This window comes from Dendrobates tinctorius, unplaced genomic scaffold (assembly GCF_039654945.1).
Source record: "Dendrobates tinctorius isolate UK_male_01 unplaced genomic scaffold, ASM3965494v1 ptg000019l, whole genome shotgun sequence".
Classification (NCBI taxonomy): domain Eukaryota; kingdom Metazoa; phylum Chordata; class Amphibia; order Anura; family Dendrobatidae; genus Dendrobates; species Dendrobates tinctorius.
The window spans coordinates 33260760-33286994 of NW_027361687.1; the positions used below are offsets into that span (position 1 = coordinate 33260760).

Consider the following 26235-nt stretch of genomic DNA (forward strand, 5'->3'; position numbering starts at 1 on the left):
GCATTGATGAGCAGAGGTTAGAGGACAGTTACAAGATATGAGGGGTGTGGATTAGAGGAGAGTTCCAGGCAGTGAGGGATGGGGATTAGAGGACAGTTATAAGCCATGAGGGGTGGAGATTAGAGGGGAGTTACATGCAGTGAGAGGGTGGGGATTAAAGGAGAGATACAGGCAGTGAGGGTGGGAATTAGAGTATAGTTTAAAGCCAAGAAGGATGGGAATTAGAGGACAGATAGAATCTATCAGGGGTGGGGATTAGAGGACAGTTACAGGCAGTTAGGGGTAGGGATTAGAGGACAGTCACAAAGTGTTATGGGCGTAGCTTAGAGAACAGTTAGAGGCGTACAGGCAGTGAAGGGCAGGGACTATAATGTAGATACAGGAATCATGGCACTGTAATGTAGGCTGTATTATGCAGTTCGCTTTTACATAGGTACCATATGGTACGGCCATTTGTACTTTGTATGGCAATGCATCATATGGAAGCTGACACCAATAGAAGGCACAGTGTAAGGCGTCTCTGGTTATAGGACCGCTACAATGAGAGGGCTGTGGCGGTAATAACAGGACAGGAGCCGTACAAATATTATAGGGTCACCTACCTGCACCTCGCGAGCGTGATAAGCAATGATCAGTCCCAGCAGAATGATGGATGATAAACTTATAAGGCATTTCAGGGCCAGAGAAAACATTGAGTCCTGTAAGAGAAAACAAAAACATGAGGGAAGTGTTCAGCATATACAGGAGGAGGGGGTTAATATTGCATATTAGGAACAAGGAAAAGTAGGGCAATAATCTCAATAGACGCTATAATGGCAGCCATATTGGTTATTCTCACATAACTCATTATCTTTTTCCTCCCATTCGTATGTGCCCTGTCACACAAGCATGTTTTATTATTCAGATATCAGCCGACCTGTCAGACTAATGAATGTGAAAACTGCTGCCCTCTGTCAAACAATTACCCCAGGACACACTGCAAATATATATCACTGATATAAATCTTATCATATCAACTCATCTGCATTGTGACTACATCACCAGGACTGGCATTTCTTAAAAGACATAACCAAGGCTGAACAGTCTTAGAAGTCATCACCAAGATGGTCAGCTATTCTTAGTAGATAGCATCAAAACGGGTCATTTTAGTATAAATTGCCAGGATAGGGACATCACTAGGACAGGCTTTCTTTTTAAACATCACCAGGGTGAAACAGACTTAGAAAGCATTACCAAGATGCTTCTTAGAAGACTTAACCAGTTCGGACCCTTCCTAGGAAATATCACATGACAAGGAATTCCTAGGAGACATCAAAAGGGCAGACTTTCTTAGGAGACAATACCACTATGGACCTTTCTTTGAAGACATCACCAGCACTGGCATTTCCTAGAAGACATCAGCAAGACCAGCCCTTCTTTGAAGACATCACAAGGACTGGCTATTCATAAAAGATATCACCAACACAAATGCTTTTTAGGAGACATCAACAAGATGGATCCATGTTTGGATGCCTTACCAGGACAGGCCATTCTTAGAACATATCACTCAAATAGACCTTTCTTAAGAGTCATCAGTGGAATGAGCAGATATGAACTCTTCCTGTAATGTTACCCTCTTATTCATAGACTTCTTGTTTCTTTATTTAAAAGGTAGGTGCATAGGTGAATGTGATTTTGACAACTCCAGACATGGACTTTCGTCCTTGATATTAGGGTCACTGCACCTTTTTGAGACGATGAAGATACTCAGTCTTTTTTCCAAGTTCATCACAGCCAAAAAGCAAGGTAAAGTTTATTTATCAGAGCAAATGTTCTGTCCTTCTCGAAGCGGGATACAACGGTTGATTCAAGGTCTTCTACTTCTCACATTGTTCCAAAATTCTATATGAAGAATCAAAAAATGTTTTGTTCCGATATGTGTTCGGGAAGCCAAGCTGTTCTATTAAATCACACAACAATGTACCGCAATCTCCTTACAGACGCAATTAAAAAGAAATTATTAATTACAAATTAGAGGAAAGGGGCCTGGAGAAAAATGCGGAGGCCCAGAGAACAGATCTCTGTGGGGAAAGAAAGAGCTCTGTTGTGGCCATCACTTAATCTCCACACGTGTGGGAAACTATTATTTTTATTTCATCCTCCCACCACCACCATTACTACCCCAAAAAGAAAGTCATAAAATATATCTCGTCTTACACTAAGGTGTTACCAGCTATTCCTCTATTACTGCTGACAACCATCCTGTTTATCGTGTGTGAGAGGTTGTCAGCACCGCCCCATGTTGCTGACGTCACTGACATGATACAGTACAATGGCATGGCGATCAGACATTAGGTCAATAAACCTTATACTACAGTGAAAGCGATTCATCTATTACTACGGACAACCATCCTGTATATTAAATCTTAAAGGTTGTCACAGCCCTTGTATAACACTAAAACGTTGAAATAGGTGGACTTTTCCTTTAATTACAAATTTTCGGGTGTGGGAATTTGGAGATTTCAGGCTTCAATTAATTTAAAAAATGAAAAAAGAATGATGATGGCAGATCTTTGTTAGATACATCAGTGGTTTGGTGAGAACAGAGAATACAAACTATGAAGACAATCCGGAAAGAGCCGCCACGTCAGTCTTGTGAATACAGCTCATTGCACAGAGCTCCGGTATCTGCATGTTCTACAGAATCACTTATGTTACAAGGACATGCTGCACAGATGTGACCACGTGAAAGCAGTTTAGTCGACATAGTAGAACGCGTCCGCGTCTTCATTGTGACCCGATGTGTGTCACCCGTAGAGCATTACACAATACATAAGTGATTAGTAACAAGTTCAGCCTTGAGTGAAGCTGCAGGAAAATAAAACATATAGACGTACATACACTGGTCTTACATGAAGTACACAGCTTCTTGTCTGATTTGATTTCATTTTACATTCAGGATTCGTAAAACAGAATGACAAGAAGAATATATGAAAACACCGGCTTACGGGGACCTTAATGGAAAAAACTAGCATAAAGAAAAATTTGGAGGAACATTTAAGATAGAGAAGAGGTTGTCTACCAAGTTACCAAAGACCAATTATGTATCCAAACACAGATGGGATTGGACTGGCCATGGTCCCCAGCCTACTATATTTTACATTACTGAGTCAACTCCCCAAAAAAGTGAACTCAAAGCAAAAATGTCCTCCTGTAAGGAGCTAATGCATGTACTAAAAGTAAGAAGAGATTGTGTGGCCATAAAGACTGTATGGGCTCAAGGATTCCACTCAACTAGCCACATCAGAGGGATGTCTACCAATTTACTGTAGGCGAGAAGCCAAGCAAATGTCAGGCTGGATTGTCCATGACTCCCTGCCAACGATGCAGTATATGGCTGAAAAAGTCAATTCCAAGCGAAAGTTCATCTGATCGTTTTCACAATTCAAGGGCAAACAGAAGAACAACTTTCAGTCTCCAACAAACAGGCAAAGAAACAATTGGACGATCCACCTAACATTTGGAAAGATAATTTTTGTGGATATATTTTGTCTACAGCCGTCTTAAGGCTGGCAATAATCGAACAGATATACATTCTCAGGTCTTCTTGGCGCATGTATGTCAATAGATGTAACTGGTGTCAACTGAGGAATCAATAATCGGTAATAGACTGATAAAACTACTGCCAGATGACGAATCAATGATTCATAGTATCTAGACTGATGTAACTGTTCCAATTGAGAAACCAAGAATATACTTTAATTGAACTCACGCAAGTGCTACCAATTTAGGCCTAACTTACTTTTGATAGATGATAGATTGAAAAATAAGCATGGGCCTAAAAGGTGAAAAGGTAAATTTATGAGACAATGAAACGGCCACCTCGATTTTCTAAGTGGTACCAGTTAAGAAATTAATCATCAATAGATGAACTGACATAAATGGTGCTTGTTGAGGACTTAGCGATCAGAAATCAAAGGACTAACATAAGGACTGCCAATTGAGGAGTCATTTGCCTTTAATAGTTTGACAAGGATATGACCAAAGCTCAACAGGTAAATTTTGGAGCCTATGAAAAGGATACCACAATGTTAGACTGATATGAGTAGTGATTGAAGACTGCTACTCAACACAATAAAGGCAAACTTATTGACTACTCCCAGGGACAACTGGAACACATTTGAAAAAGATAGATGTCGATGAACTGGCTGTGTAAAGGACTTCACCCTACTAGGACTGATAATCACTCAAGATGTTGTGACGACACCGGGAGTCAATAGGAGAATAGTAAAGGGAGAATCAACAATGAGGTCACTGGACAAGGTTTCCGAATCGAGGAACATTTCACTGGCAACTAAGATATGGCACATACATAGTTTGGTCTTTTCTGTGGTAATATATGGATGTGAAATCTGGACAATAAAAAAACAAAAAAGAAGAAGAATCAACGGCTTTGAAATGTGCTAGAGAAGGATGTTATCAAACCATGGATGGAAAGAAGAACAGATAAATCAATTTTGGACCAAATCAAGCCAGATATGTCTCTCGAAGCAAAGATCACCAAGCTTGCCTACTTAGGACACATCATACGAAGAGAGCGATCACTGGAGAAGGACATTATGGTCGGAAGAATAGAAGGAACAAGGTGGAGAGGAAGACCAGCAACTCGATGGCTTGATACTATCAACAAAACGGTGGAGAGGACCTTGGTGGACCTAACAACCTCTGACACATGATTGAGTAATAGCAGTAATTGATGATGAGCTGGAGCTGGGGTATAAGGTGTGTGGTCTCATGTCTGTTCACTTGTCATCAGTGATGTCATCACCAGTTTGTGGGGCTGACAACTTCTCACATAGGCTGGTTGTCAGCAGTAACGGATCATTAGCTAATACTGTAGTTTGTGGGTTTCTTTTGAGAGCAACTGATCATAAAAGGCCACCTTTCCACCAAGGGATCAAGACCTGGAGCAGCTAATCTTGGTCTCAGGGGCCCCCAGCTGTCAGACCTTCTGTCAGCTCACATATGTACATATAAAACCTCTAACCCCTTACCAACTTTTGTCATGTGTCACATTGCATTGAGCGTATTTTGTCAGTGTATGTTATTGTTCTGTGTTATCAGTCATTAATATATGCCCAATAGAGATGATGTAATTAGGATAAGCATTACTGGCATTCAGATCTGAGGCTCTGTGTGATCCTCAGAGACTGAAGAGGCTGAGATACCGCAATGGGCAGTCATGTTTATTCAGTGATTTCACTGCAAACTATGAGATAAGGGCTGGATTATATCATGAAGGACTAAAGGCCCTTTTACATTTAGCGATGCACCAGCGATCCAACCAGCGATCCGACCCGGCCAGGATCGCTGGTGCATCGCTAAATGATCGCTAGTGAGCTTTCATACAGAAAGATCTCACAGCGATGCAGCAGCGACGCAGCGCACGATACTTACCATTCACACACAGCGATCCTGCATCCTCCCGCCCGCGTCCAGCATCGCTCGTCGTCACAGCAGGAAGTCTCAGCAGGAAGCGCCCGACGAGAAATGGAGCCGGACATTCTCGCGCGATCAGCGATGGACAGCGGGGGAGCCGGTCGCTGGTAAGTATCACACATAGCGATATCGCTAGCAATATCGCTATAACGTCACAAAACCAGTGACGTTTTAGCGATATTGCTAGCGATATCGCTTAGTGTAAAACCCCCTTAAGACTCTCCAGGGGATCCCCGACACCCCTAAACCTGAAAATGGTGATACTGTCTGCTGAGCAGTGTATCCAATCCTATCATGTGTGACACTAAGTATCTAGCAATAGTGACTAAAACTAAGAGATATGCAGGCGGCACTCGGCAGCACCGTACATTGCTGAGTAGCCGCTACTTAGAATATAAAAGAGAAGAGAGAGTGCACCACCTATGGATGGGTCATCAATCAGTCCTGGAGAATCCCTTTAAGTATTGGTGATTCTCACAAAATTAGAATATCATCAAAAAGTTCATTTATTTTAGTTCTGTAATGCAGAAAATGAAACTCGTGTGTTATATTGAGTCATTACAAAGAGAGTGATCTATTACAAGTGTTTATTTCTGTTAATGTTGCTCACTATGGCTTACAGCCAATGAAAACCCGAGAGTCAGTATCTCAGTAAATTAGAATAATTTAAAAAAAAAAAAACACCTGCACAGGCTTCCTAAGCGTTTAACCCCTTTCCTACATTAGACGTACTATTACGTCCATGTGACCTGGGACCTAAGTCCCAAGGATGGAATAGTACGTCTAGCGTGATCAGCTGCGCTCACGGGGGGGCGCAGCTGATCGCGGCCGGGTGTCAGCTGATTATCACAGCTGACACCCGGCACGATTGCAGTGTACTGGGGGTTTAGGGAAGCATCGGGAGGGAGGGGGCTCCCTCCGTGCTTCCCTGAGACCCCCACAGCAGCGCGATGTGCAGCGCTGCTGCGGGGGTCTCCTTCCCTGCAGGTCCCCGAATCCAAAATGGTGGCAGGGACCTTCGGGGAGCTGCAGGGAGGTGGCTTCCTCATGCCTGCAAAGCATCGGCATGAGGAAGCCTGCAGCACTGCCTGTGACAGATCGCTGATCTGTCACAGCGATCTGTGATGTGACAGATCAGCGATCTGTCACATGACAGTTATGTCTCCCCTGGGACATTGTAATAGAGTTAAAAAAAAAAAAAAAATGTGTAAACATAATTTATAAAAAAAATCGCTAAATAAATTTAAAAAAATCCATAATAAATAAATAAAAAAAAACAATAAAAGTACACATATTTGGGATCGCCACGTCCGTAACGACCCGCCCTATAAAACTGTCCCACTAGTTAACCCCTTTATTGAACCTCTTAAAAAATAAAAATAAAAAACGAAGCAAAAAATAAAGCTTTATCATCATACTGCCGAACAAAAAGTGCAATAACGCGCGATCGAAAAGCCGGATATAAATATCCATGGTACCGCTGAAAACGTCATCTTGTCCCGCAAAAAAACAAGTCACCACACAGCATCATCAGCGAAAAAATAAAAAAGTTATAGCTCGCAGAATAAAGCGATGTAAAAATAATTATTTTTTATATAAAATTGTTTTCATTGCATAAAAGCGCCAAAACATAAAAAAATTGCATAAATGAGGTATCGCTGTAACTGTACTGACCCGAAGAATAAAACCGCTTTATCGATTTTACCGCACGCGGAACAAAGTAAGCGCACCCCTCAAAAGAAATTCATGAAATGCTGGTTTTTGTTCATTCTGCATCCCAAAAATCAGAATAAAAAGCGATCAAAAAATGTCACATGCCCAAAAATGATACTAATAAAAACGTCAACTCGTCCCGCAAAAAATAAGATCTTACATGACTCGGTGGGTCAAAATATGGAAAAATTATAGCTCTCTAAATGTGGTGATGCATAAACTATTTATACAATAAAAAGCGTCTTTTAGCGTGCGACAGCCGCCAAACATAAAAACCCGCCATAAATAGTAAATCAAACCCCCCGTTATCACCCCCTTAGTTAGGGAAAAAGAATAAAATTAAAAAAAATGTATTTATTTCCATTTTACCAATAGGGCTAGGGTTAGGGCTAGGGTTAGGGTTAGGGCTAGGGTTAGGGCGGTGTTGGGGTTAGGGTTGGAGTTAGAATTGGGGGGTTTCCACTGTTTTGGCACATCAGGGGCTTTCCAAACACGACATGGTGTCCGATCTCAATGCCAGCCAAAAAAGTCAAATGGCGCTGCTTCCCTTCCGAGCTCTGCCATGCGCCCAAATAGTGGTTTTCCCCCACATATGGGGTATCAGCGTACTCAGGACAAATTGCACAATAACTTTTGGGGTCCTGTTACTCTTGGGAAAGTAACAATTGGGGGTGAAAAGATCATTTTTGTGGAAAAAATATGATTTTTTAATTGTACAGCTGTACGTTATAAACTTCTGTGAAGCCCTTGGGGGTTCAAAGAGCTCACCACTCTAGATAAGTTCCTTGGGGGGTCTAGTTTCCAAAATGGGGTCACTTGTGGGGGGTTTCTACTGTTTAGGCACATCAGGGGCTCTCCAAACGTGACATGGCGTCCGATCTGAATTCCAGCCAATTTTGCAGTGAAAAAGTCAAACGGCGCTCCTTCCCTTCCAAGCTCTGCCATGCGCCCAAACAGTGGTTCCCCCCACATATCAGGTATCAGCGTACTCAGGACAAATTGCACAATAACTTTTGCAGTCCAATTTCTCCTGTTACCCTTGGTAAAATAAAAAAATTGAACCTGAAGTAATTTTTTTTGTGACTAAAAGTTAAATGTTCATTTTTTTTTAAACATTCAAAAAATTCCTGTGAAGCACCTGAAGGGTTAATAAACTTCTTGAATGTGGTTTTGAGCACCTTAAGGGCTGCAGTTTTTAGAATAGTGTCACTTTTGGGTATTTTCTATCATACTGTATAGACCCCTAAAAGTGACTTCAAATGTGATGTGGTCCCTAAAAATAAAATGGTGTTGTAAAAATGAGAAATCGCTGGTCAAGTTTTAACCCTTATAACTTCCTAACAAAAAAAAAATTTTGGTTCCCAAATTGTGCTGATGTAAAGTAAACATGTGGGAAATGTTACTTATCAAGTTTTTTGAGTGCCATATCTCTGATTTAAGAGCATACAAATTCAAAGTTGGAAAGTTGCGAAATTTTCAAAATTTTTGCCAAATTTACGGTTTTTTTTACAAATAAACACAAGTTATATTACTTAAATGTTACCACTAAAATGAAGTACAATATGTCACGAGAAAACAATGTCAGAATCACCTAGATCCGTTGAAGCGTTCCTGAGTTATGACCTCATACAGGGACAGTGGTCAGAATTGTAAAAATTGGCCCGGGAGTTAACGTGAAAACCACCCTTGGTAGTAAAGGGGTAAAAAGGTCCCTTAGTCTCTTTCAGTAGCTTCACAATCATAGGGAAGACTGCTGACTTGATAGATGTCCAGAAGGCAGTCATTGACACTCCACAAGGAGGGTAAGCCACAAATGGTCATTACTAAAGAAGCTGACTGTTCACAGAATGCTGTATCCAAGCATATTAATGGAAAGTTGTGTGGAAGGAAAAAGTATGATAGAAAAAGGTGCACAAGCAACCGGGATAACCGCAGCCTTGAAAGGATTGTTCAGAAAAGGCCATTCAAAAATTTGGGGGAGATTCACAAGGAGTGGACTGCTGCTGGAGTCATTGCTTCAAGAGCCACCACACACAGACTTATCCAGGACATGGGCTACAAGTGTCACATTCCTTGTGTCAAGCCCCTCATGACCAATAGACAACGCCAGAAGCGTCTTACCTGGGGGCCAAGGAGAAAAAGAACTGGACTGTGGCTCAGTGGTCCAAGGTGTTGTTTTCAGATGAAAGTAAATTTTGCATTTCATTTGGAAATCAAGGTCCCAGAGTCTGGAGGGAGAATGATGAGACACACAATCCAAGCTGCTGGAGGTCTAGTGTGAAGTTTCCACAATCAGTGATGGTTTGGGAAGCCATGTCATCTGCTGGTGTAGGTCCACTGTGTTTTATCAAGACCAGAGTCAGCACAGCCATCTACCAGGAAAGTTTAGAGCACTTCATGCTTCCCTCTGCCGACAAGCTTTTTGGAGATGGAAATGTCATTCTCCAGCAGGACTCGGCACCTGTCCACACTGACAAAAGTACCAATACCTGGTTTACAAACAACAGTATCACTGTGCTTGATTGGCCAGCAAACTCGCCTGACTTTAACCCCATAGGGAATCTATGGGTTATTGTCAAGAGGAAGATGAGAGACACCAGACCCAACAATGCAGACGAGCTGAAGGCTGCTATCAAAGCAACCTGGGCTTCCATAACACCTCAGCAGTGCCACAGGCTGATCGCCTCCATGCCACGCCGCATTGATGCAGTAAGTGATACAAAAGGAGCCCCGACCAAGTATTGAGTGCATTTACTGAACATACATTTCAGTGGGCCAACATTTCGGATTTTAAAATCATTTTTTCAAGCTGGTGTTATAAAGTGTTCTAATTTACTGAGATAATGACTTTTCGGTTTTCATTGGCTGTAAGCCATAATCATCAACATTAACAGAAATAAACACTAGAAATAGATCACTATGTGTGTAATGACTTTATATAATATTATATGAGTTTCACATTTTGTATTGAAGAACTGAAATAAATTAACTTTTTGATGATATTCTAATTTAATGAGAAGCACCTGTAGGTTCTTCCTGTTACAGCAGATCATACATGGAATCTCACTGCAGGGCTGAGAACGGACCATGGATTTTACCGGATTGGTTTTATGGAGCCATATTTCTTTGAACTACCGGAAACTTGGAAACTTCCAAATAACTTTTACACATGTTGGATTTTTAGTGAGGCTTGTTTTTTGAGGGATGGGTTGTAAGCTTTTAATTGATACCCTTTGGGGTGCAGCACATTTTTTCTGATCGCCTATGACTAAGAGTGATCAAATATGTAGAAATTGTGAAATTATTTTTTTTTATGACAAAATTGATGACAAAGACTGTGAGCCCTCGCGGGCAGGGTCCCCTCTCCTTACGTTCTTGTGTGTCCCTTGTCTTACACATGTTTACTATACTTGTCTATGTTTCCCCTTTTCACATGTAAAGCGCCATGGAATAAATGGCGCTATAGAAATGCATAATAATAATAATAATAATAATAATAATAATAATGACAACTATGTTCTTCAGGTCACTATCATTCAGTGATGGCAGGATTTTGTAGACCTTTTTTAAGCTTTGCTAGCTTTGCAAACTAAAAAACAGTTTTGTGTTTGCTCTATTATCATTTTTTTACATATCATTTTTTGAACGCTTTTTATATTATTTTTTGTCTGGCAGTATGATGACAACACAGCTTTTTTGGCGTTTTTATGGCATTTACCATATAGGTTAAATAGTGTTGCAGTTCTATAGCATGGGTCATTCCAGATATGACGATGTCAATTTTGAGAACTTTTGTAAATTTATTTTTGTTTTTAGTGATAAAGCAAAAAATAAAAATAAAAAATACTGGGAAATGTTTCTTTTTTCCATACTCTCTCTATCCATTTCTATAAGAAATTCATCTTGCTGTTCTTATGGAAAGTTTTTAACTTTTTTCTTTAAAGAGGTTTTGAAAAAAAAAAAATAGTGGGGAAAAAAGATGCATATCACTACTTTTGTCATGTGCATACAGGTTGTTTTTTTTTATCGATGGTCAAAAAGTACTAGATTTCTGTTTTGATTGGACACACAGCCTAGTTTGGAAAGGTTTCCTTTATGATCCTGTGCAACAAAGAAGTGAAAACAATTTCTTTACTCACTCCAGGCATTTTTAAACACTTGAAAAAAGCAAAATACACAAAAACGCTCAAATTACCAGTGAAGAGGTTTTACTATAGAGTTTAATAAAAAGTTTTTCAATAGTTTTTTGAGCAATTTTTTTCAAGGCACTTTTTAGTGCGGACTCACGCCAAGAATTCCTAAGAATACTGTGTGTGCGCTTAATCTCAATATACGTGCACACTGAATCTTTTTGAAGAGTTTCTGGAGCAGAAACTGTGAGCTTTTGAGTAGGATTTAGGGTATGTGCACACGTTGCGGATGTGACTGCGGATTTTTCCGCAGCATGTGCACAGCAGATTTGGTTTTCCATAGGTTTACATGGTACTGTACACTGCATTGAAAACTGCTGCGGAGCCACAACCAAATCCGCAACGTGTGCACATACCCTTAGAGTTTCCAGCTAGGTAGTTTCTGCTCTATAAACTCTGTGTAGATCTGTGAACATGGAGTTTTTCGAGAAGTTTTTGGAGCAGAAACTCTTAAGGCTCGCTCACAATAGAGTATAGCATACTATGATTCCCTCATGCAAGACAATCAGACAATCAGACGCGAGCTCATCCTCTGCTGCGAGCGTGACCCGAGTGTCATTTTACCGTGATCCTGTTCAAGAATCGGGTCACAGGTGAGGAGAAGATGGAGAACATGTAATCCAAGTACATGTATCAAAGTACTGGCAGTTCTAACATGGCAGTTAGACAGGGCAGGAGACAGGTAAGACATTAATATATATCTACTCCCTGTACATTTGGAGTGCTACAAATATATACCATATGCATTTGTGCAATTTATATCCTGGCCGCCGCTGTTATGAATGAGTCACCGTAGGAGGCAAAAACAGAAATACTAGCTAAGTACAGAAAACCAGAGAAGTTGGCAGCTATCGGATTGCAGACCCCTGAACCTAACAACAACAACTAGCAGTAGCCGTGGGGGGTTCCTACGGAGCCCTAGACCCCTCGATCACAGCCGGAGAACTACATAGCCTAAAGACAGAAATGGAAATCTAAACTGCCCCAGAGCAGACCCCAAAGCAATAGGCAGCCCCCAACATATAATGACGGTGAAGCAAGATGAAAAAACACTCACACAGATAGAAAGATAGGCAGAGCAAATGATGGGGCCCAAGCTAACTAAATAGGACAGGATAGAAAAGCTGCTGTCTGCAATCTGCCAAAACCCTCTCAAAACAAGAGCCAACAGACTGATAGGGATAAAAGCCCTGAAGACGCTAGGCTTCAAAAAGACTATATCAGTACTCAGGTATTTTCTGAAGACAGAGCAAAAAGGAATTCAGCTCACCCAGCAGGGGAAGGCAGTAATCCAGAAAAACAAGGCAAAACAAAACCAAAACACAAATGCAAAAAGCAGAGCAGAAAACTTAGCTTTTGAGGAGCAGGAATCAGACTGGTCTCCTAGAATCCCTCAGAGAAATCACCCGCAAGGCAGAAGGGCGTCGGCTGCCTTATATCCAGTCAGCAATTCCAGTCACCCAGTCATCATCATTCTGCTCAGGTGCTTTGTAATCAGCCTCACTACCTTCCTTCACCAGAAGAGGGAGTTCATCAGACCTCAATGGTGAAGGGGAAAATGAACTCACAACATGCCTCATTCACACACATCCACCGCCCTGGCATTAACTCTCTACACTCCATCCATATCAGCCCCTCGCTCCTTTCCTCTCCTATCTATAGCACTCACACTCTTTTCACATTGTTAAATTGCACAGATCCAGTCAGTCCCACCATTCAACATAAGAGACGCTCTCACAAATCACTTAACCATCTGCTCACTCTTTCTATCCTCCTTCTCCTAGTCGCAGAAGACATTGCTCCCAACCCTGGTCCCCCATGTTATAGAAAGTCAAACCCCCAACTGCTACACTTAGAAACCCCTCTAATCTTATTAATATTCCCTGCATGCCATCTGTCGCTCTTAATTGTGCACTTTGGAATTCTCGCTCAGTGTGTAACAAACTCTCCTTCATTCATGACTTTTTTCTTTCTAATTCTCTTAACCTCCTGGCTCTTACTGAAACCAGGATCCAGCAGTCAGACACTACCGCTGCTGCTGCTCTTTCATATGGTGGACTACACTTCTCTCATACCCCAAGATCAGACAATAGAGCTGGTGGAGGCGTTGGTCTGCTTCTATCACCAAAATGCACCTTTCAGGTTATCCCTCAACTACCCTCACTAGTCTTCCCTTCTTTTGAGGTCCATACCGTCAGACTCTACACCCCCTTCTCCATGCGACTGGCGGTGGTGTATCGTCCTCCCGGCCCCTCCCATCAGTTCCTGGATCATTTTGCCACTTGGCTTCCACATTTTCTCTCCTGTGACATCCCTACCCTCCTCATGGGAGATTTCAACATCCCCATTGCTCTTCCCCTCTCCCCATCTGCTACTCACCTTTTATCTCTCTCTAACCTCCTCGTTTGGCCTTTTGCAGCTTACTAATTCTCCAACGCATGAAGACGGTAACTCCCTCGACTTGGTCTTCTCTCGGCTTTGTGCAGTGGATGATTTCGCAAACTCCCCTCTCCCGCTCTCTGACCACAACCTTCTTTCATTCTCTATCAAGAACTGCCAGGCCGCTCAGGTCACCCCCACTGTCCAGACTTATAGAAACATACAGGCCATTAACACCCAGAAACTTATGAAGAACTTGCAGTCTTCATTGGCCCCTATCTCCTCCCTCTCAAGTCCTGATTCTGCATTGAAGCATTACAATGAAATACTTCAAAGTGCCCTGGATGAATTTGCACCCCCTATAAATAGAACACCACAACACAGACGGCGACAACCCTGGCACACCCTGCAAACACGTTTCCTGCAGCGGTGCTGGAGGTGCGCCGAACGTCTGTGCAGAAAATCCAATCTACACGAAGATTTCATCCATTATAAGTTTATGCTTAGAACATACAACACTGCCCTTCACCTCTCCAAACAAACCTATTTCAACACCCTCATCACCTCACTGTCCAATAACCCAAACCGTCTCTTTGACACTTTTCATTCTCTACTCAACCCAAGAGTACAGGCTCCAAACACGGAGCTCCGTGCTGACGATCTGGCCAATTGCTTCAAAGAAAAAATTGACCAGATCCGACAGGAAATTATCACCCAATCACCTCATACCATGCACTGTCCTCCCTTCCCCACTGCATCTAGCTCACTCTCTGATTTTGAAACAGTCACAGAGGAAGAAGTAAGCAGGCTCCTTGCATCTACTCGCCCAACCACTTGCACCAGTGACCCATTTCCGTCACATCTCCTCCAGTCTCTTTCCTCTGCTGTCACCCCTCACCTAACTAAAATATTTATCCTCTCTTTCTCTTCTTTCCCTCCTCATTTAAGCATGCCATCATACATCCACTACTTAAAAAACCATCCCTCGACCAAAACTGTGCCGCTAACTATAGACCTGTCTCTAATCTTCCCTTCATCTCTAAACTCCTGGAACGCCTGGTCCACTCCCGTCTTATCCGCTATCTCTTTGATAACTCTCTTCTCGACCCTTTCCAATCCGGTTTCCGCTCTTTACACTCTACTGAAACTGCCCTCACTAAAGTCTCTAATGATCTACTAACAGCTAAATTAAATGGTCACTACTCCATGCTAATTCTCTTGGATCTCTCTGCATCATTCGACACTGTGGATCACCAGTTCCTCCTCACTATGCTCCGTTCCATTGGCCTCAAGGACACCGTTCTCTCCTGGTTCTCCTCCTATCTCTCTGACCGCTCCTTTACTGTATCTTTTGCCGGTTCCTCCTCCTCTCACCTTCCCCTTACTGTTGGGGTTCCTCAAGGATCGGTCCTAGGCCCCCTCCTCTTCTCCTTGTACACTGCCCCTATTGGTCAAACAATCAGTAGATTTGGTTTCCAGTACCATCTCTATGCTGATGACACACAATTATACGCTTCTTCTCCTGACATCACGCCAGCCTTTCTAGAAAACACCGGCGATTGTCTAAACGCTGTGTCTAACATCATGTCCTCACTATATCTGAAACTGAAGCTGTAAAAGACTGAACTCTTGTGTTTCCTCCCTCTACTAATGTACCTATACCCAACATTGCCATTTCTGTGGGTGGTTCCACTATTACTCCCCAGCAACATGCCCGCTGTCTTGGGATCATACTTGACTCCGAGCTTTGCTTTGCCCCCCACATTCGATCACTGGCTCGCTCTTGTCATCTGCACCTCAAAAACATTTCTAGAATTTGGCCTTTTCTTATTTTTGACTCCGCAAAAACTCTTACTGTTTCTCTTATTCATTCTGGTCTAGACTATTGTAACTCTTCTAATAGGTCTCCCTCTTACCAAACTCTCCCCTCTCCAATCTGTCCTGAATGCTGCAGCCAGGATCATATTCCTCACCAATCGTTACACCGATGCCTCTACCTTGTGCCAGTCATTACACTGGCTATCCATCCACTCCAGAATTCAGTATAAACTTATTACCCTCACCCACAAAGCTCTCCATGGCTCTGCACCACCCTACATCTCCTGCCTTGTTTCAGTATACCACCCTACCCGCTCCCTCCCCCTCCGTTCTGCTGATGACCTAGGTTAGCATCCTCAATAATCAGAACCTCCCACTCCCGTCTCCAAGACTTTACACGTGCTGCGCTAATTCTTTGGAATGCACTTCCCAGGTCAATACGATTAATCCCCAATCCTCACAATTTTAAGCGTGCCCTGAAAACGCATTTATTCAGACTGGCCTATCCCCTCAACAAATTAACCTAATCTATCCCTGTGTGGCACAGCCAAAAGTTTTACCATAACCAGGTTCCCCGCATCATGTTCCCACATGCTTTATGCATCCATTAGCCCTCTGCATCCGTACTGTTACACACTTAACATTATGGCTGGTCCATACAATCAGGGCAACTGTTACCACCCACCTTTCGTGTCTACCTCTTTCCTCATAGACTGTAAGCTTGCGAGCAGGGCCCTCATTCCTCTTGGTATCTGTTATGATCTATGTGATTATTGTTATGCTGTAATGTCTATTGTCTGTACAATTCCCCTCTGAAATGTAAAGTGCTGCGGAATATGTCGGCGCTATAGAAATAAAATGTATTATTATTATTATTATTATTAGAACTCAATTTCTCCATCTTCTCCATTGTGTGAGTCGGCATATATCAGAATGCACTCGGACTACATCCGAGTGCAGTCCGATGTTTTGCAAGCACCCATAGACTTGTATGGGCGTGCGGTGTCCAATATATGCTGCCAATCACAGCATGCAGCAATTTTTTTTTTCTCATACTGACTCGGCATAATAAGAAAAAAAAACACTGGAGCGAGTGCCATCCGATGAAACATCAGACAGCTTTCTTCCGAGTTATACGCTGGCTACTCGCCAATGTGAGCGAACCCAAATGCGATCCCAAATCTCAAAATGTCAGCGCATTATGGGATTTAAATAATCGGTTAGTGGTAGCTCTGTTGACAGTTTTGAATGCAGCTTTGGATGTGACTAGAGTATAATAAATGTGGATTTATAGTAGATAAGTGAATCACCGATCACTGCTCATTACCGGTCTCGCACCTCTGATAAATCCCCCCCCGGTCTCTCTCGGCAGCGGAGCTGATTATTTCCCATTGATTCTCCTGATTCGTTATCTTTGTCCTGCTCTGTCGCAGACTTTTGTTTAATCGTCTTCTGGTGGAGAGACCCCGGGGGCTTCTTCCATTAATTATATATAAGCACTTCCCAGCGCTGATAGACGAGCGATACGCTGCTGAGTACAAAGGGGGCCCATCTGCCCAAACATTACCAGTCTGCTGCAGAGGACGGGCAGGGAAGGTAAATCTTAAAGGGCGTGTCCACCCAGATAAAGTCTTCAGGTGTGTCTCTGTCCGGAGGTTAGAAATTCTACTCAGGCTCCCTTAGCTCTGTCTCTTTGCCGGTGGTAACCATAGGGGACGCCATAACTGGACAAGCAAGGGAAAGCTGTCTAGTTTAGGCTGGTAAAGTCTCTGAAAATTCACATTTATAAGAAAAAATGTTATCGGAGGAAATCCATCTCAAATTGTTTATAAGGGGGCCCTGGCACTGTTTGTAGGTGGTGTTATGGCTACCATTGTTTTATAGGGGAAAATCAGTCTTATGGCTCCCTCAGATGTAGTAATTGCAGGTACGCGGGATGCAGTGTTGAGATGAGAGACGGGATGAACTTTAAGATGTAACTTTTATATAAATATAGATGCCTATAGGGGCTATCTCGAGCAACCAAACAAGCTAACAGCAGTTATCCTTGCAGGGATCAACACAAGAATACACTGGTGAAACAAACACGACTAACCCGGCAAAGACCAGTCACTATAGGGCCGCGGTATGGCCGACTACGGGTCCAGAATGTTAACTACAAAGTGTCACTTATCCTCTCTGACGTCCGGCAGAGCGATGGTCGATGATGCTTTGGTGTATCAGCCGCTGGGCCCAGCTGATGAGGATATGGCGGAGACTTTGGGTGTTCCTATGCCCGGCAAAGTGGGGGCACAGCAGGCCCCTGAAGAGTTCTTCTGCGTCGCACCTCCCAGGTGGGACAGCGTAGCCCGGGGACGGGACAGTGTAGGCCGCAGCCACCAGCTGGGGACGGGCAGCGGCAGCCGCAGGTGGCGGTAAACAGACCGCAGCCGCAGGCCGGAGCTGAGCTGCAGGGACCGCGGGCGGCAGCGGACAGGCCGCACCAGCGGGCTGGAGTCGGGCGGCGGCCGCGGGCGGCAGCGGAAGGCCACACCCGTGGGCCGGAGTCGGGCAGTCGTGGCCGCACCCTTGGGGGTGAGTCGGGCGGTGGCGGCCACACCCGCGGGGTGGAGTCGGGCGGTGGCGGCCACTGGGAGCGCGGGCAGGCGGTCGGTGCCTCTCCGTTGGATGGCCATTGGCGGTGAGTCTCCCTTCAGTCTCTCCCGTCGGCTGCTTTGCTCTGGCTCTCGCTCTGGCTCTATGGCGCCCTCTAGCTTCCTTGCTCCTTCTCTCCTGCTCCATCGACTGCCCTCGGCTGGCGTCCTCAGCCCCTTTTATATTAGCTCCTCCCCCAACCTTTCTAGAAGTCTCTGCGGTCCGTCCTCTAATTATGTCCCCCGGAAACAGTCCCCCTAGGAACCTTGGTGACGGCCCCCTTGGTTCTGGCCCGGACACACAGCGGGAACTCCTCCTCCTGCACAGACTGGAGAGTGCTAACTCGACAAGTGACATGAGAAAAAACTCTCTGTATTTTGTGACTGGCAGTGTATATCGGATGGCGCGCACCTATATAAGTCTATGGCTGCTTGCAAACCATGGGACTGCACCCGGATATCATCTGAGTGCAGTCCGATATACACCCACAGCAATTAAGTTCTCCATCTTCTCCGCATCTGTGATCCGATTTTCGCATGGGAGAGACCCGGATCACAATAAAATGACACTCGGCTCACGCTCGCAGCAGAGGTTGAGGTGAGGGTCATTTGCATATACTATCTCATTCTCTCACATGAGAGAATCATCGGATGCTACTTGCCAGTGTGAACAAGCCCTTAGGGTTCGCTCACACTTGCATACACAAAAAATTGGTCCCATTCTCATCCAGAAAAGTGGTACGATCTATTCCTCACTTGTCATCTGTGTGCTGTCTGTATACAATCTGCTTTTTAATCATCTGTGATTAACCAGTCATGTACATCACCATTTGCAATTTCCCATGCTACAGAATTGTAATGTATATGTAAAAATCGGATGCCACTCTGATGGTCCGTATGGCATACAATTTCTTTACCTGCACCATCCCGCGTCTAGTGTCCTTCACACTTGCACCATCCCACCACTACCATCCCTCATGCCTGCACCATCCCGCGTCTAGTGTCCTTCACACTTGCACCATCCCACCACTACCATCCCTCATGCCTGCACCATCCCGCAACTAGTACCTTCACACTCGCACCATCCCACCACTACCATCCCTCATGCCTGCACCATCCCGCGACTAGTGTCCTTCACACTTGCACCATCCCACCACTACCATCCCTCATGCCTGCACCATCCCGCGTCTATTGTCCTTCACACTTGCACCATCCCACCACTACCATCCCTCATGCCTGCACCATCCCGCGTCTAGTGTCCTTCACACTTGCACCATCCCACCACTACCATCCCTCATGCCTGCACCATCCCGCGTCTATTGTCCTTCACACTTGCACCATCCCACCACTACCATCCCTCATGCCTGCACCATCCCGCGTCTAGTGTCCTTCACACTTGCACCATCCCACCACTACCATCCCTCATGCCTGCACCATCCCGCGTCTATTGTCCTTCACACTTGCACCATCCCACCACTACCATCCCTCATGCCTGCACCATCCCGCGTCTATTGTCCTTCACACTTGCACCATCCCACCACTACCATATGTCATGCCTGCACCATCCCGCAACTAGTACCTTCACACTCGCACCATCCCACCACTACCATCCCTCATGCCTGCACCATCCCGCGACTAGTGTCCTTCACACTTGCACCATCCCACCACTACTGTCCCTCATGCCTGTTCTATCCAGCGCCTACTGTCCCTCACACTCATGCCGTCCTGCACACAACACAGGTGAATATAATGAGAGCTAAAACTTCTGTAGTTCTCAGGTGACATCTCACTGTCTCCCCCTGCTGGTTCACTTTGTACACACAATCTGATATAAATTTATTGTGAAATACTGATATATAATATTATATACTCAGTACTCCCTGGTCTGATGGTGTAATACTCAGCGCTGTGCAATATTCATAAGTATACAGTATATATATATAGAATTGGACTGTGCAAACATTTTAGGAAAGTGTGGAAAAAATGCTGTAAATTAAGAATGCATTTAAAAATAATAGTGCTAGAATTTATTTTCATCAATAGCTATAAAGCAAAGTGAATGAACAAAAGAGAAAGCTAAACCAGGTCAATCTCCACTTTTATCAGTACTTTTAGGAATACTTGTACAGTGTAGGGGTTTGTAGAATTATGCTTATGTATTAGTGACCAATTATACCAAATAGATGATAATGATAATGTCATGATCCAAGATGGGCTTTGTCTTTGGCAAACTACTGGACCGTCCTGGTCAGACAGGGGTTAATTGTTTCTGCCTCTCTCTGGCAGAGAGCGGCTATTTAATGATCACTTGACCTAGGTACGGTGTCAGTTATACTCCTGCCCTCGGCTGAGTTAATTGACCTCGTGCGTACGTGTGCCTTGTGCCTGATATCTTGCTTGCTTGTTTGGTTTTGACCTGGTTCTGTCCCTGTTACGAGTTCTGCCTGTCCCTTTTGTACTGCGCTACCTCTCTGTGTATGACCCTCTGCCTGTGACTTGACTATTCTTTGCTCGTCCCTCTGGTACCGCACAGCCCTCTCCGTGTACGAACCCTCGCTTGTCTGACCTGCATTTTCCTCTACTCCTCTACAGTTTCCCTGCAGTAGGTACATTATATCATCTGCAGCAGTAGGACACTAAGCCCCGCCCCCTGCAGTCACATGATCTAGGTCCTGGGACTCCTTACTATTTTCAGTGTCGCAGGTCCTGTCTGCTTGAACCGTCACTACTGGACCCCGTGCTCTCCCATAGTGTGGGTAAGTCACCCTGCTCGGTGTGGCAGTTTGCCGATGCCGACAGGGTCCTAACATTAGAGTCCTGACAGATAATCAGTTTCATTAGCTGAAACGGCTGTGTATTAAGCTTAAAACAGCGCAAGGAACAGACAAACTGTACTGCAATGGAGAGGTTGTCGAAGAGAGTTTTGTGTTACCAGTCACACACCTGTAAGGGGTTACAAGGACAGTATTATTCCCCACACTCATCCCGATAAATTGTTGATTCATGTTTTACTGTGTAAATAATGTTTTCTACTGAATTGCTGTCATATGTACACTCACTGGCCACTTTATTAGGTACACCTGTCCAACTGTGTGTTAAGACTTAATTTCTAATCTGCCAATCACATGGCGGCAACTCAGTGCATTTAGGCATGTAGACATGGTCAAGACAATCTCCTGCAGTTCAAACCGAGCATCAGTATGGGGAAGATAGGTGATTTGAGTGCCTTTGAACGTGGCATGATTGTTGGTGCCAGAAGGGCTGGTCTGAGTATTTCAGAAACTGCTGATCTACTGGGATTTTCACGCACAACCATCTCTAGGGTTTACAGAGAATGGTCCGAAAAAGAAAAAAAATCCAGGGAGCGGCAGTTCTGTGGCCGGAAATGCCTTGTTGATGCCAGAGGTCAGAGGAGAATGGGCAGACTGGTTCGAGCTGATAGAAAGGCAACAGTGACTCAAATTGCCACCCGTTACAACCAAGGTAGGCAGAAGAGCATCTCTGAACGCACAGTGCGTCGAACTTTGAGGCAGATGGGCTACAGCAGCAGAAGACCACACCGGGTACCACTCCTCTCAGCTAAGAACAGGAAACTGAGGCTACAATTTGCACAAGCTCATCGAAATTGGACAGTAGAAGATTGGAAAAACGTTGCCTGGTCTGATGAGTCTCGATTTCTGCTGCGACATTCGGATGGTAGGGTCAGAATTTGGCGTAAACAACATGAAAGCATGGATCCATCCTGCCTTGTATCAACGGTTCAGGCTGGTGGTGGTGGTGTCATGGTGTGGGGAATTTTTTCTTGGCACTCTTTGGGCCCCTTGGTACCAATTGAGCATCGTTGCAACGCCACAGCCTACCTGAGTATTGTTGCTGACCATGTCCATCCCTTTATGACCACAATGTACCCAACATCTGATGGCTACTTTCAGCAGGATAATGCGCCATGTCATAAAGCTCGAATCATCTCAGATTGGTTTCTTGAACATGACAATGAGTTCACTGTACTCAAATGGCCTCCTCAGTCACCAGATCTCAATCCAATAGAGCATCTTTGGGATGTGGTGGAACGGGAGATTCGCATCAGGGATGTGCAGCCGACAAATCTGCGCCAACTGTGTGATGCCATCATGTCAATATGGTCAAAAATCTCTGAGGAATGCTTCCAGCACCTTGTTGAATCTCTGCCACGAAGAATTGAGGCAGTTCTGAAGGCAAAAGGGGGTCCAACCCGTTACTAGCATGGTGTACCTAATAAAGTGGCCAGTGAGTGTATATAGTGCTTTGTCAGTGATATTATGCTGTAGCTTAGTGTAAGTGCAGTACATCAATGTGGACACTAGATGGGGTACATTAGTGTACAGTTATCTTAGGAGGAGCCAACTGTGGGTAAGCCAGGAGCATTTCCTGATTATGAGTAGTAGGGCCAGGGAGCCCAGACAGTCCTCTAGGGCTTTAGAGCCCCGTACAGCACAGTGACTCCGCAACATTTAAAATAGGGCCCAGTCGTCCAGAGCTTGAATACTGGAGAATTCAGCAACAGTGGAATGCAGGGCAGTACCAAGATGTGGCAGCTTATTACATGGGCAGATGCCCTTATGTTTGGGGCGAAACAGACAGGGGAACTCCTGAAAGTAGTGAAGCTGGACAGTCGAAAGAACGCTGCAGTACCGGACGAAATGGTATGATCCGGGGGCATTCTAGAAGAAATAGGGAAGAGCACAGGAATAGACCAAGATGTATACTGTGATGTTCCCTGTGAAGTTGCTGTAACTGAACTGGTTGTACTGTGAAAAGATTCAAGTAAAGTTGTCTGCTACAAGTTGAAACTGGACTGTCTCCTTTAGTGTGAAACCAAAAGGGGTGTTCTGTCAGCAGATCAGAGAGGACCCTGATGGCACAGAAGGCATTAAAGAAGGTAGGCTGCAAAGGGGACATTGTATGCATGTGGCGGGAGGCCAGGGTGCACCTAAGCAGTCATCATTGCGGGCCACAACTACGGCCCTGGCCCTCCCCTACACTTGGCGTAGTCAAGAGGATCCCACAGCTGGGAAAGATTGAAGATACATTGGATGTGACTGATATACTGGATGTGACTGAAATCCTGGATGTGACCGACACTTTGGTGACAAAGATGGCAACTCTAAAGATGGCGGAAGATGGTGTGCAGATGGAGGACGACAGCTTTGATCCCACTCCTTGTAGGTGTCCTGACTTGGAGATGGCGCAAAAAACTGGCAGAGATGGCGGCCTAAGCATGGTGTCCGCTCCTGGTGGGTGCGTCTGAAAAGAAGGAGACCTCATCCCTTACAACCGACTGCAGAGAAATGGGTGGAGTGGCTGGAAGTAACCCCACCTTGGAACAGGTGAGGCCCAGAAGAAAACCCCATGTGCAGCCGCGTGGCATCATTACAAGCTATGGGACAGGCAGCGATGGACCACTCGTGCACGCGGTGCTGAGGCGGCATAGGCCGCATCGAGTAGAGGTGGAGACAAGAAGAGGAGAAGAGTAGACCCAGAAGAGAGAGGGGAGTCGCCGACGAGTTCTGGACTCACCGTTTCCCTCTACCGGTGGAGGAACGGTGCCGGCGGCTGCCAGAGCTAGAACACCATCATTGGGAGCCAGAACATCATCAGGAGCTGGAGTAGACTGGTGAACTGAAAGCCGTACCTGCCCCGGAAGAGCTCACGCCGGAAGTGAAGGAGCCGGAGTGTGCAGCTGCATCGGTGGAGGGATCTGATGGTGACGGGATGGTTGCAGCCAGGATATTGGAGCAAGTGGTGAGTGATCCTCGGCCCCTGACCCCAGAAGGCTGAACTGTGCCTCAGCCCCAGACCACAGAGAGCAGGCCCACGCGCGGCAACATCTCATCCCTAGGCCCTTCTGCACCTTGGCCCCAGACCTCAGAGAGCAGGCCCGCACTTGGCCGCCTCTCGACTCGTCACATCTCCATACACAGACGGAGGGCCCGTTCCCATCCCCCGGGCAGGCCGCTTGGATTGAGGGTTATTGTACAGAAAAGACAGCGGGAGAAGGAGATGTGGGCCGAACTGCATCAACCAGGAGGGGGCGCTATGGCTGGAAGGCGCACCAGCGGGCAGCTGGTGTACATTGACGTGGAACGCGGCTACGGGTTCATCTGGGAATTGAACACCAACGCCAAAGTTTATATAAATGCCGCCTCGGTGAAATTCGAAAGGCCCCTGAGGGAAGGAAATTGGGTCAATTTCTACAGGGAGGATGGCCCTTGGGGGTACTATGCCATAGCCATTACCCTGCAGGAGGAAGGCGAACTGGAGCTTTATGCGGGCCCGGAAACAGTCCATGCGGCTCCCAGTTCCCAGGCCATTGCTCGGCCAACCACTGCACCTGCCATGTCTTGGCAGCTTATGACGTCTGCGGCTGCAGAGTCATTGTTGGCTCGAACGCGGGCATGGAGTCCAAAAGGGGACAAGGCGGCACGGGATGGATGTCGCTGAGTGGACGCCAGTTAACTCCTTTGCATATGTAGTGCTCGTTGCACAATATGAAACAATACACTTCCGCGTCCTGGTGGGCACAGGATCCCTGAATCACCCCCGCCTGTTGCGCTTTTCCTGCTGGATGGCAGGACAACTAGGTCCTTGGACTGAGGAACGGACCGTGTGTGACTGTGGCAACAAACTGTGCTTCAGGAACAGGCAGTGCACATACGGTAGAAGGGCAGTGCTTTGCACAAAGGAAGGGAAGGAACAGCCTCCCCAAGGACTGAGGACCTCAGAGATAGATACAGTTGCTTTTATATTTGCTCGGGTCCCGTGGACGGATGGGACTGGGGCATGTTGGACTACAGGTGTCACCTGGAGGACTGTGTGCCAGGCACCTGTGATTTTAAGAATGGACTCTTCTGTGGAGCATACAGACTTTCCCCGATGGTGGCGGATGGCTCCAATGTCTTCTACTGAGCCAAAAGGAAAAAAAAAAGAAGACTGTCTGCAGCTGCAGTGCGTGATGTCTGGCACCCTCTGCTGAGCCTGAAGACTTTGTTTAAACGTTTATCTCCCTGCATGGAGTAGTTAAATGTAAGTAATAAAGTTTTACGTATGACATGGTCGGAGACCACCATCCTTAAAGAAAGGAGGAGTGTAAGGGGTTACAAGGATGGAATTATTCCCCACACTTGTATACTCAGTACTCCCTGGTCTGATGGTGTAATACTCAGCGCTGTGCAATATTCATAAGTAAACAGTATATATACACAATTAGACTGTGCAAACATTTTAGGAAAGTGTGGAAAAAATGCTGTAAATTAAGAGTGCATTTAAAAATAATAGTTCTATAGTTTATTTTCATCAATTGCTATAAAGCAAAGTGAATGAACAAAAGAGAAAGCTAAACCAGATCAATCTCCACTTTTATCAGTACTTTTAGGAATACTTGTACAGTGTGGGGGGTTGTAGAATTATGCTTAGGTGTATTAGTGACCAATTATGCCAAATAGATGATAATGATAATCAGTTGAAACAGCTGTGTTTTAAGCTTAAAACAGGGTGAGGAACAGACAAACTGTACTACAATGGAGAGGTTGTAGAAGAGAGTTTTGTGTTACCGGTCACACACCGGTAAGGGGTTACAAGGACGTTATTATTCCCCACACTCATCCCGGTAAATTGTTGATTCATTTTTTACTGTGTAAATAATGTTTTCTACTGAATTGCTGTCATATGTATATAGTGTTTTGTCTGTGATATTATGCTGTAGCTTAGGGTAAGTGCAGTACCTCAATGTGGGCACTAGATGGGGGTACATTAGTGTACATAGTTAACTTAGGAAGAGCCAACTGTGGGTAAGCCAGGAGCATTTCCTGATTATGAGTAGTAGGGCCAGGGAGCCCAGACAGTCTTCTAGGGCTCTAGAGCCCGTGACAGAACAGTGACCCTGCAACATGTAAGATAAAGCCCAGTCGTCCAAAGCTTGGGTACTGGAGAATTCAGCAACAGTGGAATGCAGGGCAGCACCAAGATGTGGCAGCTTATTACATGGG

General features: G+C 45.0%; 1 protein-coding gene across 1 annotated transcript in view; it reads right to left on the bottom strand.

The window, feature by feature from the left end:
• The window catches only part of KCNN3 (potassium calcium-activated channel subfamily N member 3), a 217832-nt gene that overhangs the window by 187229 nt on the left and 4368 nt on the right, over positions 1-26235 (bottom strand). The window contains exon 3 of the mRNA XM_073566848.1: positions 603-698. Coding sequence (XP_073422949.1) covers positions 603-698 — 96 coding nt within the window. The remainder of the gene's footprint in view (positions 1-602; positions 699-26235) is intronic.